The 19,038-nt window shown below is 53.4% G+C and overlaps 1 protein-coding gene and 1 long non-coding RNA gene across 3 annotated transcripts in view; both read right to left on the reverse strand.

Annotated features, from left to right (window-relative positions):
* On the reverse strand, positions 880–3,772 carry LOC106505536. Its single transcript, XR_001300056.2, has 2 exons — positions 3,266–3,772; positions 880–3,005 (listed from the first exon to the last, which is right to left on the reverse strand). It is a non-coding gene; the product is annotated as an uncharacterized LOC106505536 (long non-coding RNA).
* MLXIP (MLX interacting protein) overlaps positions 5,754–19,038 on the reverse strand; it is a 71,178-nt gene continuing 57,893 nt past the window's right edge. The window contains exons 7-17 of one of the 2 annotated variants that reach the window (XM_021073760.1): positions 18,490–18,579; positions 17,838–17,929; positions 16,282–16,936; positions 15,589–15,710; positions 15,269–15,485; positions 13,805–13,932; positions 13,186–13,287; positions 12,987–13,114; positions 12,661–12,784; positions 11,524–11,653; positions 5,754–10,626 (exon numbers count right to left, since the gene is read on the reverse strand). In XM_021073760.1, the coding sequence (XP_020929419.1) occupies positions 10,505–10,626; positions 11,524–11,653; positions 12,661–12,784; positions 12,987–13,114; positions 13,186–13,287; positions 13,805–13,932; positions 15,269–15,485; positions 15,589–15,710; positions 16,282–16,936; positions 17,838–17,929; positions 18,490–18,579 (1,910 nt within the window). In that variant the 3' untranslated portion in view covers positions 5,754–10,504. The remainder of the gene's footprint in view (positions 10,627–11,523; positions 11,654–12,660; positions 12,785–12,986; positions 13,115–13,185; positions 13,288–13,804; positions 13,933–15,268; positions 15,486–15,588; positions 15,711–16,281; positions 16,937–17,837; positions 17,930–18,489; positions 18,580–19,038) is intronic. The other variant, XM_021073761.1, reaches the window with a different exon arrangement.

The raw sequence follows: 19,038 nt of genomic DNA on the forward strand, positions 1-19,038 counted from the left end.
ACATAAATGGAATCATACAGTATGGGACCTTTGTGCCTGGCTTCTTTCACTCAGCATCCTGTTTTCAAGGTTCATCCATATTGTAGCCTGTGTCAGGACTTCATTCTTTCTATGGCTAAATAATATTCCACTGTATGTCTTGTTCATCCATTCATCAATTCAAAGACATTTGTGTTGTTTCTGAATTTGCCTTTTTTTTTTTTTTTTTTGCCACCCCACCCCATATGGAGTTCCTGGGCTAAAGATCAGATCTGAGCCACAGTTACAACGTGCAACGCTGATCTGGGTTGGGGATCAAACCTGCGTCCCAGTGAATTTGGCTATTATGAATAATGCTTCTATGAATATTTTCACATAACGATCTGCCAGTATCATACTGTCTTAATTACTGTAGCTTTGTAGGAAGTTTTTGAATTGGGAAGTGTAAGCCCTCAAACTTGTACTTTTTCAAGATTGTTTTGACTATTCTGAGTCCTTTGCATTTGCAGATGAATCTTAGGACCACTTTGTTCATTTCTGCTACAAAGGATGGTGCAATTTTTTTTTTTTTGGTCTTTTTAGGGCCTCACCCATGGCATATGGAGGTTCCCAGGCTAGGGGTTGAATCGGAGCTGCAGCTGCCACCCTACACCACAGCCACAGCAACGCCGGATCCAAGCCTTGTCTGCAACCCACTACAGCTCATGGCAACGCTGGATCCTTAACCACCTGAGTGAGGCCAGGGATCGAACCTATGTCCTCATGGATGCTAATCAGATTCATTTCCTCTGAGCCACAGGAACTCCGGAAGTCGTAATTTTGAAGGCAGATTACACTGAATCTGTAGATCACTCTGGGGAGTAATGCCATCTGGGCGATATAATCTTCTATTCCATGAACACAAGATGTTTTTCCATTTATTTAGGCCTTCTTTAGTTTCTTTCAACATTTACAAAAATTGAGGTGAAATTCATGTAACGTGAAATGAAGCATCTTAAACTGTACAATTCAGTGGCACTTAGGACATTCACAATGTAACTGGCACGTATATGAAGTTCCAAAATGGCATCACCCCAAAAGGACACCCCATATCCATTAAGTACACTTCTGCTCCGCCTCCTTGCTGCCAATACCAATCTGTTTTCTATCCCTTTGGATTTACTATGCTGGGCATTTCACATATATGGGATCATACAGTACGTGGCCTTTTGTGTCTGGTTCCTTCCACATAGCATCATGTGTTTGAAGTTCACCCATGTTGTTGTATCAATTAATCCCTTTTTATGGCTGAATAATCAACAACGTTTTACAGGTGTCAGTGTAGAAGTCTTGCCCTTCCCTGATTAAATTTATCCTAAAACATTTTATTCTCTTTGATGTTATTGTACATGGAAGAGTTTCCTTAGTTTCATTTTTGAGTTGTTCATTGCTAGAGTTCAGAAATGCAGCTGAATTTTGCATATTGATCTTGTTTCCTGGGACCTTGTTGAACTCACTTACTGGCTCTTACATGTGTATGTGTGTGTGTACTCTTTAGGGTTTTCCATATAAAGCATCATGTCATTTGCACAGAGCATTTTCACTCCTTTCTAATGGGAATGTCTTCCTAACCTGATCCGACTAAACCTTCCAGAAAAATGCTGTATGGTCCTGGTGACAACAGACATCCTTGCCTTGCCCCTATTACACATGGAAAGTATTCAGCCATTCATCATTAAAAATATGTTTACTGTGGGGTGTTCTTAGACGCCTTTATTAGTTGAAGAACTTCCCGTCTTCGGCCAGTTTGCTGACTGCTCCACCATGGGAGGTAAGCATTAGTTTCCTCCTGTGTAAAATGAGGGTAATAATCCCCACTGTGCAGTCTTTTGAGGCCTCACTCAGTGTGCTAAGGATCCTGTGTTGCTGTGGCTGTGGTGTAGGCCAGCAGCTGCAGCTCCAATCTGACCTCTAGCCTGGGAACCTCCATATACTGCTGGTGTGGCCCTAAAAAGCAAACTAAGTAAATAAGTAAATAGACAAAAGCAAAGGTGGACGCACAGGGAGGCGTTGTGGTTGGTCAACACGTCTTCTGTGAAGGGAGCTCCCCCCGTGGGTCTCGCCCTCTGCCTGGCAGACGCTGGTGTCTCGCTGGGTCCTGGCTGGGAGCCACCTACTGGGCGATCCTCCCACCCAGGAGTGGTCCCTGCCACTCTTCTTCTATGGCATGCTGTATGTCTCCCTTCACTCAGTATCAAGATCGGTTTTGTCCTCTTTGTCAATAAAGTCACCGTTATGTCCCCTGAGCTGAGTTCAAATTCGGCCTTCAGCACACGCATCTTGATGGCAGACTGGTGGGAAGAGGGAAAAACTGGATGAACTTGTGGCACGTGCCGGGGGAGGAGGCACAGAACCAGAGGATCCTTTGTATTTGGGGGAGGTTGCTCAGGTACGCTGAGGAGCGGGCTGGGGGTTGGGGAGACACCAACAGGTTGGATTCTGGACAGGTGGGGGGCAGGTGGGAAGCCCCCCCACCCCAGACCTGTCACGGTACTGCCCGGCTCTATTCTGTCACATCCCCCAGGAGCCAAAATCAGTCAGACTAGATCAAGAGATTAGACTGTTTGCTGTACATACCTATTAAGGCAGGCAAGTAGACTTTTATCTTAGAAGGTGCTTCCCCTCTCTAAACAATAAGGGTTTTCTAGCTCATGATTTATTGAAACAGAAAATCTGATCAATCAGAACTCCTCATTCCCCAGGTTTCTCATTAACTATGACTCGGTAGTTTTCGCAGAGCCTTCCTGAGCCTTCAAACGACCCACACTGCAGGCATGGATGCAATTCTGGAAATGAAACTCAAAAGCACATTTGCTATTAACTAATTAAATACCTAAGGCATCTGGGCTTTGCTTCTAAATAACGGGAGTGAGGTGAGGTATGTATCAAACAAAATTGGCCCTGAGTTGGTGATTGTTCAAGTGGAGGTCGGGCACGTGAGGTTTCATTATACTCTTCTCTCTGCTTCTGTGTATGCTGGCAATGTTCTGAAATAAAAAGGTAAAAGCACACATTACATGTCATCACACCACCCTACACCAGGCTAAATTCAGAGCCTGACACAACAAAAAAAGAGCTACTAAAGATGGTAAACTGTATTCTATAGAATCAAGGCCAAGTCCAAGATGAAATGCTTTTAAATGCCGTTTGGAGGCTATTCTCATCACATTTACAACCTGAATTACTAAAGTTTAATATTAAATCTGTAATCATAGGATCCAACCTTTAAACCTTGCTCAACACCTACCTGAGTTTGACGTCTGCATCCAATAGTTGCCCCCTCCTCTCTCCTCCTGTCCTATCTGGTCAGGCTCCCCACACCCTGCGCCTGTCTGACTCGGAGATGGGGAAGGGCGGCAGGCACAGGGCCAAGGGCGCACAGAACAGGTTCCCAGGGGCACCTGCCATGTGACAATTCTGAGCTGGGCACAGCAGTGGCCACAGGCACCTTGTCCCAAAGGGTCTCGGAACCTGGTGGGGAAGGTGAACGATAATCACAAACATGACCTGCACCCTGAGAAAATATGAGGTGCTCCGAGGCCTGACTGGATGTGTGCATGTATGTGTGTGTATGTGCACGTGCACGTGCGGACCTGTGTTTTGGGGGGTTTGGGGGATGACACACACACTAAGGCTGGTTTCTGACATTTAATATATATATATATTTTTGGTCTTTTTAGGACTGCACCCACGGCATATGGAAGTTCCCAGGCTAGGGGTCGAATGAGAGCTGTAGCCTCTGGCCTACACCATAGCCATAGCAACTTGGGATCCGAGCTGCATCTGTGACCTACACCGCAGTTCACGGCAATGCAGGATCCTTAACCCACTGAGCGAGGCCAGGGATCCAACCCTCAACCTCATGGATTCTAGTCGGGTTCACGGCAATGCAGGATCCTTAACCCACTGAGCGAGGCCAGGGATCCAACCCTCAACCTCATGGATTCTAGTCGGGTTCGTTACTGCTGAGCCACAACCGGAACTCCCTGACATGTAAGGACTAAGATGGGAAGAGAGAGTAGGAGCTTGATAGGAAAAGGGGTAGAGAAGGGGAAAGATGTGGGCAGAGGAAGGAGACCTGGGAAAACCTAGAGTGAAACAAAGCAAAGCACAGCATATTCAAGGAACTGAAAAAAGCAGAAATGAGGTTGGAAAGGCCGGCGCGGGCAGGATGGACTCAGTGGGGTCGGGGGGACTGGCCTTTATCTGGAAGCCCTGGAAGGACGGTGGGGAGGCCTGTGGGGGGTGGGCTTCCTCAGGTTCCCTGACCAGAAGAGGCCACCAGACAGAAGGGATGGAGGACACTGTTGTGTGAACTTGAGAAACAGTGGCAACTTGGACTTGGGTACTGGGGACACTGGGGACGGAGTGAAGTGGACTATGTGTTTGGAAGAAATCTGGAGGACAGACTTAACAGCGCTTGGTGTCGGGGAAGGGGAGGGAAGGGGAGGATACCATGGATAATCTTCCAACTTGGTGGATGGAGAGGCCCTTTGCAGGATAAAAAAATGAAACCAGCCTTCTCACTCTGACCAGTGCAGCCCTGTCACCTTGGAAACAACTTCCATTTCTTCCTCTGTGAGGAAAAACTTGAGAACTGTCCAGGGGTGTCCCTGTCCCCGAGGTGGCCCAGCACCTGACGCTGAGGAATTGAAGCTCCAGTGCCCTGGCCTCCCCCTCCAGACTCTTCTCCTCCCTTCCCCAGATCCGACCTCTCCCTTCTTCTAATTATGCCCCAAGTTATCTTTTAAGGTTCTGTACATGACATGGGGTGGGCTCCCAAGTTAGAAGAACCAACTGGACAGCCACTGATTATCTCAATAGTTGAGCTCCCTCCAACCCAAAGGCACAACCACTTACCTCTCCCTCTAGGGCCCCCGGTTCTCAAGGCCCCAAATCTTGCTTTGTGTCATGAAGACTTTTTCCCTTGGGGGAGGAGTGGGGGTTTGATCAGACAAGAGCCTGTGTATCAGCCCACTGCATTTTAGTCGAGATATGGATCTGGGCAGCTGTTCAGTGAATAAGCCAGCAGCCTGAGATGGGATGGCATGGTTCATCTTACCGGGTCACCCTGCCCAGACACAAGGCGCTGGGGGGCAGGGGGGCGGGCACGGAAAGATGGCAGAGCCAAAAGAAAAGCTTCTAGATTAAACAGAGATCAAAATCCCAGCACAACAAAGGGACATCTCTGCGGTCAACCTCCTAGTGTTCTCTGCCTACAGTACTGGGTCAGCGTCAGCAGGGAGCCCACAGCCACCCGGGCACCTCCACAACATGGACCCCATTCTGTGCAGGGGCTGGTGCTGGCCACGTTGGTGGTAACATGCGCTCTCTTAAGCACTGGATGCATCCGACTACATGGGAACCTCACCACCTCCTGTAAAGAGTGCGGGGGGGTGCTATTTGCCCATGTTCCACACTAGGAAGTGTGCAAGTCTGCACAAGCATCACTGGACTCTGTCCACCTGGGAAAGGCCTGCAATACCACAGCCTGGTGCATTCCCAGGTAGAGTCCATCCTGCTGGGCCGTTCAGCAGAGGCTTCTCTTTAGGCCCACTGTCCTCCAGGACATACCTCCTGAGCCCCTGCCATCCTGGGTCTGTCTCCTCACCCACAGCACCGCCAGGCTGCACCCACACCCCCAACCCTAGAATGAGGGAGCCACTTGTGGGCATCACTTTGCCCTGATCTCATTTTGTCACCTCCTCCATAGCTCAAGGGGAACGACAAATCACAGGGTTTTCAAAAAATATGGCCTTTTATTGTCTTGGATGCAAATATAGTTTTCAAACTGCATTGTAGTGTTGAATACAGCTGGTGGAAAGGTGCTTCTCAACAGCGGAGCATAAACGGCCTTGCTCTGGATGGCGCAGGCCTGAGGCTTGGGGCCTCCGGTGAGCAAGACTCTTCTTGGGTTTTGTTTTTCTGCCCACGAGGGGTGACTGTTTGCTACAGAAGCCCTGACACAGTCACCGGAGCTCACAAGAGAAAAAAATGAACCATTTACACAATGAACTGAAAGCAGAAAAAGGAAAAGAACGTGCTGTTTCAGCTGTGGCGTTACAGAAGAAGCCCACAAACACGAGTGTGAACAGATTCAGATAAAGCAGCAGCAAGGGCGCCGAGGGAGGGGCCTCGTGCCAGTTCCCTCGGGGACACACAGCCTCGGCTCCATGTCTCCTACCTTTTAACTGCAGGAAGGAAACTTTATGGAAATGTATCGAACTTCAGTTTCTCCCAACCCTCTCCACCACCTCAACTCTTGAGGATGGCACCTCTCTGTTCACATACCCAGGAGAGAATTCTTCCAATTAGCGACACCCAGGGTTGACTCTGGAACCAAAAGGTTGACTGGGAGATAAAAGCGAATTTTGCTACATAATTGTCAAGGTATTTCACAAAAATAAAATCCATTAAAAACACCCACAAACACGCACACACACACACACACACAGAGCCAACATTCAACAGGAAAAGTTCCCTTTTCTTTCTCAAAGGCTGATTTTTACAAGCCTCGACAGGAACGGCCCCCACGTGGTGAGCTGGGAAAGCCAAGGCCTCAGAAGGGAAAGACAATGGGGCAGGTGATGGAGGGGGTGTGGGCGCAGCTGGGGGTTCTGGGGCCTGTCTCTGCTCCCAGAGCCCCTCCGCTCCCCAAACCTGCCTGCCCAGCAGGTCAAGGTGATGGAAACCACGGAAACACGCGTGTTGAAGGTCCAAACTCCTCTACCCCTGCTCTCCTCTCCTGCTGTCTATGTTCAGATGTGGTGAAAATCTTTAATATACAAGGCATCAGGGACATCGAGCCAAAAACCATGGCCCACCACTGCTGCGCACCCACCTCAGGGCTCGCCAGCTCCCTTCCTCGTTGTCAAGGCCACTGCAGAGGAAGCACTTTGCAAAGTGGCTCCGACAAGCAGCAGACCGGGCGGGTTTCACCTGCAGCAAATCAATCAGCGGAAGCAAGGCATCTCTAGGGAAAGGCAATTCCTCCACCAGAGAGAGGAGAGCAGCTATACTCAGCTTAGTTAGGGGCCTGGGGCCGTGAGAGAGACAAAAGACGCAGGCAGAGCTAGATGACCATGGGAGGGGAAGAGCATAGGGGTGCTGTGCCAAGGCTGCCCACCCAGAGCTGACCCCGGATGAGATAAAAGAACTGACGTGGGGCAGTCAGCCAGCACCATGCCAGGTCAGGCTGGCCAGGACTGCATATGAGAGGGGAGGTGGGGACCCCCTCCTGGCAGTAGGCCTCCCAAGATCAGGCCACCACACCCCTAGACCTGGGGAGGGACAGAGGGGTTTAGCACCATACTGGGGTGCCAGGTCCCTTAAGAATCTAATTTTTCTAGGAGTTCCCACTGTGGTGCAGTGGAAACAAATCCGACTAGGAAACATGAGGTTGCAGGTTTGATCCCTGGCCTCACCCAGTGGGTTAAGGATTCAGTGCTGCCATAAGCTGTGCTGCAGGTCACAGACATGGCTCAGATCTCGAGTTGCTGTGGCTGTGGTGTAGGCCAGCAGCTGTAGCTCCAATTAGACCCCTAGCCTGGGAACCTCCATATGCCGCGGGTGCAGCCCTAAAAAGACAGAAAAACAAAAAAAAGAATCTAACTTTCTACTCCTATTGGCCAGAGGGAGGAAAAAACCCCTCAAGGGCTGACCTCTGTCTAGAAAGGGGAGGCTGCGTCAGGTCACAAGGACAGGAAGTGGAGGGAGCTGAGTGTGCAAGGCCACGCGGGCACCGCAAAGCACCCCTTCCCCTTGCACTGGCTTCAGGGACACCGCAGCCCTGACAGTCCCTCCCCAACAAAAGCCAGTGCTCACATCAAACCAACCTCTGACGCTGGGACAGCTTCCCCTGTGCCATGAAAAACCACGTGATGCGTTGGTTGGGGGGCCTCCTGGGGGGTGACAGTTGGCGTGTAACCCGCCTGAAACCGAGGGAGGGATGGGCCAGCCAGCTTCAGAAAGCCCCGCTCTCCCTGTATTTCCCAGTTGTCGTCAAAGAGCAACCCGCAGTGGGAAGGGAGCTGATGGCACAGAAAGATTTCACAGAAACACTTTCAGAAATTTATGTGCTAGACAAGCTTTTTTTTCCCTCTTGAAATTCATTTTCTTATTCTCCAAAGTGTCAGCATTTTCATGGGAGCAGGGACAGGAGTGGGGGTGAAAGGGAGTGTAAACAAACCGCAGCGTCCACTGGAGGCGGCTGGCAAAGGGGCCCCGTTGGCCTGCACTCCAGCCTGGGACCCCAGGACAGAGGTCAAAGCTAGGCTCCTGTCTGGCCAGACTAATCAGGCAAGAATCCAAAATAAGAAAACTTCCGAAGCAAGAAACAACCGTGTCTGTAATAAGAGATACAGCCTTGTGGCCCGAAAGCCGTGATAATGGTGAGCACCAAGAGAAATGGATTTAAGTAAATACTTCAAAACAAAACATGCATCTAGTTAACCGTCTGCTGTGACCCCCCCCGCCACACACACAGACACACACACAAAACCTTCAACGCCTCACACAACCTAACAGCCTTAAATATTTAACAAAACAGAATCATGAACATTAAACCTGCCAAAGGGAGAGAGGGAGAGGTAGGCCAGAGAAGCAAGAGGCCAATTTTACATCCCACGGAGTTAAAACAAAAAAACCTCCCAGCAAGGGGTAGGGAGAAAGCTACTGATTTCGGAGAGGTGGCTGGGCCAAGCTCTGCGGCCACCTAGGCGGTTTACAAAGGCACAGGAACCGGGGTGAGGCTGAGCATGGGACTCTCCGAGAGCCTGCATGGAGTTTTCTCCCCGTGGTGGTCCTCCCCTTTTGAAGGATGACCTCAAGTTCATCCCGGGGAAGGCGGCGTTCTCTTCCCACCTCCCAGGGGAAACGAAGGGAGAGAGTGATGGGAAGGCCTGTAAACACATTTTCTGGGGAGGCTGAGGGGTGCCGCCGAGGGTCTCTTGACAGGGCTGGAGCACAGACAGGGAGCAGCTGACCCGTGGCAGAGGCGGTGGCACCTCTGGTGGCAGGGAAAGGACCCCACTTCCATCCTCCATCAGTGAGGCTGAGGTGGGGATGGCCACCCCGGAGCACCGTCACAGGCCTCCAGAACCAGCGGGAGCCTCTGAATGGATCCAAACTTGGCGCCCCCCTCACGTGGCTCCCGAGCTCTCTCCTGGCCTGCCCAGATCTGCCCAGGGAGGACAGAGGTCTCGCGGGAAGCCTGCTGGCCTCTGAACTTCACAGCAGGACGTGAAAAGCACATTCTTTCAAGGAGAAGGTACCCTTGGCTGGGCTTCCTGAGTGATAGAGGACGTCCCTCCACCTGGAGCTGCTCTTGCAGACGCAGTGACAGGACGCCCAGGCCCTCCCCCCAACGCAACCCTCACATTCGGAAACAGCCAGCTGCTCTGTCCTCCTCCTCCTGGACCACATCTGAGTACCACTCTTGACTGTCTGATCTGGGAGCCACCCAAATACAGCTCAGGCAGCCACCTTGGAGCTCTGTGTCAACATTTCAATTTCTGCCTCCAAACACAAGACAGGGCAGGTGCTGGGTCATGGTAGTGCTTTAGTCTGAGAATTACTGTTAGTTTGGGGCTCCAGGCCGGACAATCCAGACAAAGTGACCAGGCTGATGGCAGCCTTGTGGAGCCCGGTCTTTTAAACATCACACTCGAAGGGCTAGCAGCAACCATCAAGCCCAGACATTCACCCAGCTGCAGCTTGGAGGCAGGTGGAGAAGGAGGGAGCAGGCCCTGGCTGAGCCCCCACCACTCGACCCTCAGGTCAGCACTGCTGCGGATGCTGCAATGCCAAGTGAAACCAAATCAGAACAGATGCAGCACCGCCGAGAGGCTCTCCAGGCCAGCAGCAGCTCTGCGATGTTCTGTCCCCCATCCTCGGGGACACACACCCATGGCTCTGCACACGTGTTGCAGGTCTCCCTGCAGCCAACCTTGCGAAGCCTGAACCTATGTCCAATCTGTTTACAAGGTCAGAGTCAGGGGAGGAAGGATGCCTTCCAACCGCCCCACAGGCAGGGGCAGGCCGAGCCATGCCAGGAGAGAGTGTCTCTAAATCCTCAGACAGGAGCCAGGAAGGACCTTCACATGACCTGATTCTGGGAATGTCACCTCTGCTTGCCCCCTCTGCTCTCTGCACTGGACCTGTGGCCCCAACACCCCACCAGCAGGACAGGACAGGACAGAAACAGCGGTGCTGCCCTTTGTCTGGGCCACTCCGAGGGGAAAGGAGGTCGGTACTGAGGTCGCTGAGTCAGAGTTCACAGCAAGGGGTTCCCAAAGCTGGGCTATTGCTGTTGGCAGGACCTGAACCTGCTTCAGACCTGAGCATGGTGTCCTGTGCAGCCTGGTGGCCGAGGTTGGAGGGAGGCCCTGAGGATCTGGGTCAGGAGAGGTGTGGGCGCGGCCTCCTCTCCGCAGGCAGGAAAGGGTCTCCACGGCATCTCCTGTCACCGCGTAGCCACGAAGTGCTGCTAAGACTCCCCAGGTCTCTTGCCAATTCTGGTGACGGCCTCTGCGGCCTGCTCAGGCAGCTGGGACGGGTTGGTCAGGATGGATGTGGTGGTGCTCAGGTGCCGGAGGGTGTTCAGCACAGCTGGAAGACAGGAAGGGTCAGCCTGCAGGCGCAGCACGCACCAGCTCCAAGCCCCCGAGGGACTGAACACACGGTTACATGCCTGGCGATTCTCAAGCACCCAAAAGTAGAAGAGGCACGGACATCAGGAGAGCCTTTCTGCTGAGGTCTGGACTCACACCTCTCCTTTAAGACAGCCCTGCAGGAGTTCCCATAGTGGCCCAGTGGAAATGGATCTGACTAGGAACCATGAGGTTGTGGGTTCAATCCCTGGCCTCCTCGCTCAGTGGGTTAAGGATCTGGTGTTGCCATGAGCTGTGGTGTAGGTTGCAGACGCAGCTTGGATCTGGCGTTGCTCTGGCTGTGGTGTAGGCCGGCGGCTGTAGCTCTGATGGGACCCCTAGCCTGGGAACCTCCATATGCAGCAGGTGCGGGCCTAAAAAGCAGAAGAAAAACAAAACCAAACCAAAACAAAAAACAAATAAGACAGCTCTGCAATCCCACCTCCTACCTGCAGGAAGGCAGGGAATCCTCAGCTGTTCCTGCTTGTCCCCTTGTTTTAACATCACACTTCTATGACTTTATATACTGGCACAGCTCTGGTCATTATTTCAAGAGTAAAACAAGAAAATATCTGAAAATACCTGATACAGAGTCTGGTAAATAGTAGGTGCTCAATAAACACAAGCTGGATCTGCTCAAATGGACACACACAGACGGCAGGAAGCGAGGAGACACCCTGCCATGTAGGGGGGCCCCTGGCTCAGCCTCACCCTTCTGCCCTAGCTGTTTGCCTGGTGTCTGCAGCAGACCTGGGGTTCTCTGCAGCACTAAATGCGGCCAAGGGCCCTCCCCGGGAGGACAGCATGAAAGGGTCAGCCAAGCCCCACAGCCCCACAGCCCCACGACCCCACTCACTCGGCCTGAGGACGGGCAGGGAGCAGTGCTCGTCCAGCCAGGACAGTGCCGTCCGGTGCAGCTCCTCCAGGCTGCTGGTGGACACCACACCCTTGAAGGACTCAAAGAGTGGCTTGATGATGACGCTGAACTGCACAGCAGGCGGGTTAAAGAAAAGGTAAGGGAGCATGGAGAGAAGGAAGCCCAGTCACAGGCTTGCCTGTGACCAGCTCCCCTTGGGTCTGGCAAGTAACTGCGTGGACAGGTGAGAAAGAGAGTGATGGGCCTGTGTCTTCCCAACCCCCAAATGTCCCTAATTGGTCCTGTGGTCCCCACGGCTTAGTCTGATGATGAGGAACCTGCCACTGACCACAGAGGTTCTGACTCATCCCAGCTCTGCTCAGGGACCAGGCCCAGAACAAAGTAGGGGCCTGGAGCCAGTGCCTGTCGTCTTAAATGCCACCCACTGGTGCCCACTGGCACCACATGCCCTGTGGAGCTGCTGCTGGAGCGCCACTCTTCCCAAGCGACCCCTGCTCAGCCTGTCAGACCCAAAGCCGGGGTGCACATTGTGCACACTGTCAGCTCAGAGCCACCGCGGTGGCAGGAGCTGGGGGTGGGGGGGCGACAAGGCCAGATCTACTCCCATAAGGGCCCCACTACCATCTAGGAGACCAAGTGCAGAGAGGTTTGGGCCCCAGAGGCAGAGCCCAGCACAGACCAGAGAACAACCTGGAGGGAACTGGCTTCAAATCCAAGCTGTGTTGTTTAATTGTTTTGTGAGCCCTGGTTTCATGTGACCCCAGTGCTCCCCGCTGCTGCTAGGACAGGGCTGGTGCCAGGTACTTTAGACCAGATCCCACCTCCTTCCCACCATACTGCTTCTGCAAGCGGCTCGGCACTGTCTTGATTTCTCAAGGACCCAGAGCACAAAGCTGGCCTGTTTTGTGTCCCCAGGAAGCCCCAAGCCTGGATAGTCACCAAGGACAGCTCGCTCCACGCTGCAGGCCTGTCCAGGCCCTTCTCTCTTGAGACAGAAACGAGAATCACCTGTCTTGACAAACTCAATAATGACCATTCAGAATATCTTTCTAAAGAAACTGAAAGGCCAGTGTCACTGGGAGGAATGGGGGACAAGCAAAGATAACCCAAAGATACAATCCAGAACTTCCAATTCTGCAGGGTCCGGCTTTTCACATATTCATCAAACATGTCTCTCATGTGATCAAACTGGCGTCGGGTGACGGGGACGCCTGTGGCAGGGAGCAGCTGCTGACAGGAGCTGAAACGGCAGGAAGAGTGGGGGGAAGCTCAGTGTAGCAGGTGGCAAACGTGGGCCCTGGGAGCTGAGCAGGCAGGCCCACGAGGAAAGTCTGGGGCAGAGAAGGGCCAAAAGCAGCAGTGCTGAGCGAGGAGGCCCCTGCCAGCAACAGGGGAGGACGAGCCCCGCCCCACCCCCCCACCCCCCCGCGGCCCAGCCTCACAGGATGGTGGCGTTGAGCTCCTCGATTTCCTCTCGAAGTCGCCGGGCCTCCTCCTGCATCTGGCTGCGCTCCTGCTGCAGCTTGGTGATGTACTCCACGGTCTTCTGCAGCGTGATGGCGTGGCTGGTCTGGAAGGGGCGGCCGGGTCAGGGATCAGGGGTCAGGGTCTGTGCCCCTGCCCACCCTAGAGGCCACTCACCAGCTTGGTGTTATTAGAGATCAAACTGTTCAGGGTGTCAAAGCCCATCTTGATGTTGAAGCGTCTCTTCTGCTCAGCTGAAATGTGCTTCATCTGCCGGTTCTGTTGGTGAATCAACCTGTCACTGCCACACAGGGACCCTTCCCCTCACCCCCACCCCATCCTGCAGGCCAGAGTAGGGGCAGATTAGGACCCTGCGGCCTCTAGAGAGCTCTGTGTGTGTTGGGTGGTGACAGAAAGCTAAAAGGCTCTAGCAGGAGCCAGAAGGGGACAGGGTGGGACTCTAGAAAACCATCTCTGCAGAAGGAAGCATAGCCACCCTCACACCTCTCATCCACAGGTCCACAGGCATAGTTCTGACAGCTCCCCCACCCCCTCCCCAGGGCAAGGTCACCATAGGGCTGGGTAGTGGATGGGGGATGGGAGGGGCTGACAAGCTCAAGGTTAAAGCAGCAAACATCCCTGTTTCGGATGCTGCCCCCTCTTGGTGGGACTCCCATTGAGCCTGTGGTTCCTTCCAGTGTGTCTCTAAGTAAGAGACGTAGCTGTCCCAAAGGTCCTTTGATAGGCCTCTCCTTGCCTCCCCATCCTTCCAAGTGAACCACAACCTGAGAGGTACCTTTAAAGCAGCCACATTTTTGAGGTCTGCAGTAGATTTCCCTGAGCAGTTGTTCTGGGGAGACTGAGGGCTGGGGCTCTGTTCTGAAGCACACGGAGAGGCCTGCCCTGAGTTCGGGCAGTCTCGACCTAAGAAGAGCAGAGACTCCCCTCAGGCACAAGGCTGCCCAGGCACACGGGGGACTTGCCCACGAAGGGAACCCCCGGCAGGTCTCGAGTCTCAGAAACCCACCCTTAACCTCCCAGAGCAGCCCCAGTGCAAAAGCTAGAGAAATCCTGGCTGACATCCCGGGTGGGGGCAGGTCCTGTTAGGCCTGCTCAGGGAGGCTGGCTGGGTGCAGGGCTGGGCTCAGGACAGATCTTGGCCGAGCTCTGCAGTCACAGGTCCAGGGGAGCTGAGAGGAGGCTCCACTCCTGATGCCTCCTGCAAAGCCACCTAGGGCTCCAGGGGCCCCTGAGCATCTAAAGGTTCTAGTTCTCACTGAGTGGCGAGCATGCAGCTGTCTGTTCTTCTTGTTGTTGTTATTTAAATTCTACTTGTATGTTTTCTTACACTTTTTTTTGATCTTACCCATCCCCACACAATTTTTAATGGAAAAAAACCAACCAAACAAACCAACACACCTCTCTTTTTACCCAAGAAGGATGTGACAGAGGCAAACTGTGTGTGTGGCCTGGCTAGCCGCACTCCAGGCTCTGAGCTCAGGAGACACGCCTGGAAGCCCTGCCCAGACCCTCTCGGGACCCTGTCCCCCTTCACAGTATGGACAACTTGGGTTCAGGCCCCTCCACCTGGCTGTTCTCCCCATGCACTTCGAACTTCCAGGGATCCACACCTTGGTGGATAAGGCAACATTTACCGAGCCCCCCTAGGGTACCTCAGGCCCAGATCATAGCTAGTCTGTGTATCTTCCCAGATAAGGGTCCTTATTCTTCAAGGCCTGTCCTGGAAAAAGCCCCTCTGTCTGACCGCTGTAGGTAGAGACTCCTCCCCTCTACATTGGAAAGACACCTCTGCACCAGAGGTGGTTTTATTAAACACAACACACTTTGGTCTCCCTTCCGAGGTGCCGTCTGACTCCACTTCACCCCCAGCAGCACAGCCTCCCCTGACCTCTCGGCTCTAATGAAAGGCCAAGCCAAAGAAGAAGGCAGGCACTTGCGAGGCCTGATGGGCTGTGCTGATGCCACCCCAGGCTCATGCTTTCTGGAAACTGACGCCAAGGGCTCCTCCTGACTCCTTTTGTGGGTCAAAGCTGGCAGCTCAGAGGCAGGCCTCTCGGAAAGAGGCTGAGCATACTGGCGCCGCCTGACCACAACACCCTGTGCTCCCCTGGTTTGTCCTCCCTTCAGTGAGCCTTCCCCTTGCCAGGACCGCCGCACTGCCAAGCCTGCAGCCCAAGCTCAGTCCCGGGCACGCATGGCCACCTCCCCAATCCAGGAGCAGCCCATTCACTCTACTCACGCAATCCCGACCGATCCAACCGAAGAGAAGACTCACTTGGGCCCGTGGCAGGGACCGAGGGCGCACCCCCGTGCAGCGGAGCCTGCTCGCCCTTCACCAGGGAGTCTGGCACTGTGCTTGGAGAGAAGAGCCGTGAGACGGGGGCAGGCTGGCTGCCCGTGCTGTGACCAAGGTCTGTCACCAGGATGCTGCTATGGAACTCTGTGACTCCAGGAGCCTACGGGGACACAGGAGATAGAGGTCACCCCCCGACCATAGTCATGCTGGGCGATGGCCCCTTGGGGTTGGAAAGATGCTGAGGGTCTGTCTGGACCCCTTACCCTGGTAATGGCAGCAGGCGTGATGACCATGTTGGACTGAGACACGGTGGAAGCCAGCATCCCTTCTCTCTTCAGAGGGCCTGATGTCATGATCACTGCTTGTGGCGGTCCTGAAAAGGCAGCTGCCAGGACAAGGGGAAGGTGAGGGTGGAGGTCTGCTTCAGGCCTACTCCTGACCCCAGAGCCTGGGCCTGGCCAGGTCACATGTGGGGCCACCAGAAGCAGCACACAACCCCTTTGCCACCACTGAGACATCGCCTCCTCACTGCAGGGCACAGACAAAGCTACCAGGGGTTTTTTTGGCCACACCCATGGCATGCAGAAATTCCTGGGCCAAGGACTGAACCCATGCCACAGTAATGATCTGAGCCACAGTGGATCCTTTAACTGGTAGGCCACCAGGGAACTCTGGACAAAGCTACTTTTTGTAACTTCTCCTTGGATGGGGACAGATTACAGACCACGGAAAGAGGTAACAAGGCAGGACCGTGTTAGTCTCAAACTGGGTTGAGACTAACTTTAAAAGAATGACACAGGATAGAAAAAACAGGCTAGATCACACACACATAGTATTTCATAACTCTTCTGTTTCACATCACAATATGCATGTCACAAGTTTGCAAGCCTTGGGGACAGAAAACATCCCAGGTGGGGGAGGGGGACACCATACCTGCTTCCCTCCACCCGACTCACCTGGGGCGATGCGAGCATTCTTCAATACCAAGGACACAGGCTCTGGTTTGGGAGCAGGCACTATTTTGGGGGGCTGCTTGTGCCTCACCCCAGGCAAGGATACAGGCTTGGGGTGCACAAAAGTTAAACGAGGTTGGGGAGGCCCGACAGTCATGGGCCGGGTGACTGGAGACAGCGCCAGGCCACAGGCGGACATGGAGGGGGTGGGATAGCGGGTTGTGATAATGAGTCCCTGGCTCTGGCTGAAGGTGGTGGCAGAGGCATCATGGGTGAGGGTGGCGGAGGCCGTATGGGTGATGACAGAGGGTGATTTGCTGACTTCGGCAAACTTCTGTGGCTGCAGGAAGGCGGGTGGAGTTGGGGGACTCAGGGCAGTGGCAGGAGGAGGACCTAAGTGCAAGGCAGGAGACACGGGTGCCGGGGCAGGGCTGGGCGAGAGCAACGGCATGGTAAACACGGGGAGGAAAGACTGGGGGACAGTCAGTGGTGGTGCAGAGGGACCCAATTCTGCAGGCTGGACAAAAGGGTCCCCAGGCTGGGAGGTGTGTTCACAGCCCTGCCCATTTGTGGGGTCCAGGGCAGTGACCACAGGGGGTGCGATGAAGCTGTCGGGGAGGCTGGAGGTGGGGAGAGCAGTGGTTGGCAGGATGCTCTCCTGAGAAAAGAAGAGACAAAATGAGGATCAAATGCTGGAGTCACACGGCTGCTGTCTCTCCAGCACCACATGCCACAGAGTCCAACAAGGTACGTGGGGTGCCTGGGATAAAGTCTTGGGCAGAAGGGACTGCTAATCTGGTGGGTCTCCCCAGGTGTTTGCAGGGGCCTTGTTTCCATTAGGAACTGAATGATAACACAGGGCCCAGACACAGTGAATGTCTGCACACCCTTGGCTCTCAGCCTGGGAATATCTTATTTCTGGAGTCCAGTGGGGTCATCCCAAAGGCCCCGCAATCTTCTGTTACAGAGCATAGGCGGCCTGGACTGCAGCTGCTCATGAGGCTCCCCAGGACGTCTCACGTATCCACTTCTAGAGGCCACCCCTTCCTCAAAGGGAAATGCTATAAGGAATCAATTGTTCAGATCCCAGCCTCTATAGAAAAAATTCTTCCCAGAGCCATATGGAAGAAGAGGGGGCCAAGTCGTGGGCACCTCCCTGGATATGGGTACCAGCCTGAGACTCTCTTGAGGGCTAAGAGCCACATCTCACTTAGCAAAGTGGCCCCAGCACCTGGTAAGCAAATGGTGTTGAGTGCTGAGTAAAAAGTCAAAGAAATACATGGAACTTACTAGCGATCCACATTATTCTTTGCTGTCTCCCTGACCCTGTTTTAACCAGTCAAGACAGAATTCGCCACACGCAGGTTATCTGGGGCCTATGCAGGAGCACAATGACAGAGTCTCCCACCTCATGGGTACCTATGGATGCTTTCAAGGAGGGCTAGGATAACTTATTTACACTTTATACTGAGCAACCCCCAGCACTTTGCTTATGACTTTGCTTATGGCTGCAAAGGTTTGTTGCCCAGCCCAGTGCCCCTTCCCCAAGCTCTCTCTACCTGAGCAGGCGGGCTGTTGGGGTCTGGCGCAGCTGCTGAGGCGGGTGCAGGCAGCATGGAGCCAAAAATGGAGCGGCTGGAAGAGAAGAGGTCTGCAAGACAGCATCAGGGGTCTGTGAGCTCTGTGTGCCCATCACTTCATTGAATTGAGATCCAAACAAATCAGGCACTGAACCCCACCTTACCCTGAAGAACGCCACAGCCAGAGGGCATTCCCCCTGAGGTAACTGCAGACAGAGGCCTCTGATTGGAGCTGCACATGCTGGCAACCAGTGTGGGCTCTACAACACTCCCAGGCCTGTGTGGCACCTACTCTTACAACAGCGGGAGCTCAAGGACCAGTTCTAACCCCAAGAAACAGCACGGAGGCAGGTGTGTCATCAGCGCCCTCTGCTGTCTACAGGGAGAACTGCTTACAGTCAGGGCCAAACCTGAGGTTCTGAGACAGGGACAATGAGAGAGCCCACTTCCTTCAGAGAGAACAATGTCCCAGACAGGCTCCCCAAGCCTTGCAGCTACAAAAAATTTAAGAAAAAAAAAAAAAAAAGGCAGTTCTGAAAAACTAAGCCCTGGCCCACTTTAATAGTTTCTTCTCAGAAAGGGAAGCACTGTCCACATTGCGCCAGGCTCACACTCTGCCCCAAGTCCTCACCCTGGAAAGGCTCAAAAGTGTCCATGAAGTCCAGGTTGGGTTGCAAGGGCATCAGCCCCGGCTGAATCATGTCTGCATTTCCCAGATGTGCTATAAGAATCAGAAAGGAGACAGAAGGGTCATTCAACCTTCTCAGGCCTTGCTGTAAGAAGATCTGTTCCAGCCCCTGCTCACATTCTAGATTCTTCCAAGGAGAAAAGTCAGCTACTGGATGGAATGTCTACTGTGTTGAGGGCTCATGGCCATTCTCCACCCTCAGAAGGCAGTAAAAAAAAAAAGGCTAAGTTTTCATAGGAAAGGTAAATTTGAGTATCTGGGAACAGACACTCCCCAGAAGATGTGAACAGCTGTGCAGAGACCCCTTGGTTCCAATTTTCAGACTGTGGGCTCTTCCTTGAGAGGTGATCTGAACGTCTGCACACTGCCGAGTGAGAGGCAATCCCAGAAACGTACCAATTTTCTTGGGAGTGAGTCAGAAGCCCTGTCACCACCCCAGGTACAGGTCCTCTGCTGAGGGGACAGCATCAGAAATGTGAAAGTGGTTCAAGT

The sequence above is a fragment of the Sus scrofa genome, chromosome 14 (assembly GCF_000003025.6).
Source record: "Sus scrofa isolate TJ Tabasco breed Duroc chromosome 14, Sscrofa11.1, whole genome shotgun sequence".
Taxonomy (NCBI): Eukaryota; Metazoa; Chordata; class Mammalia; order Artiodactyla; family Suidae; genus Sus; species Sus scrofa.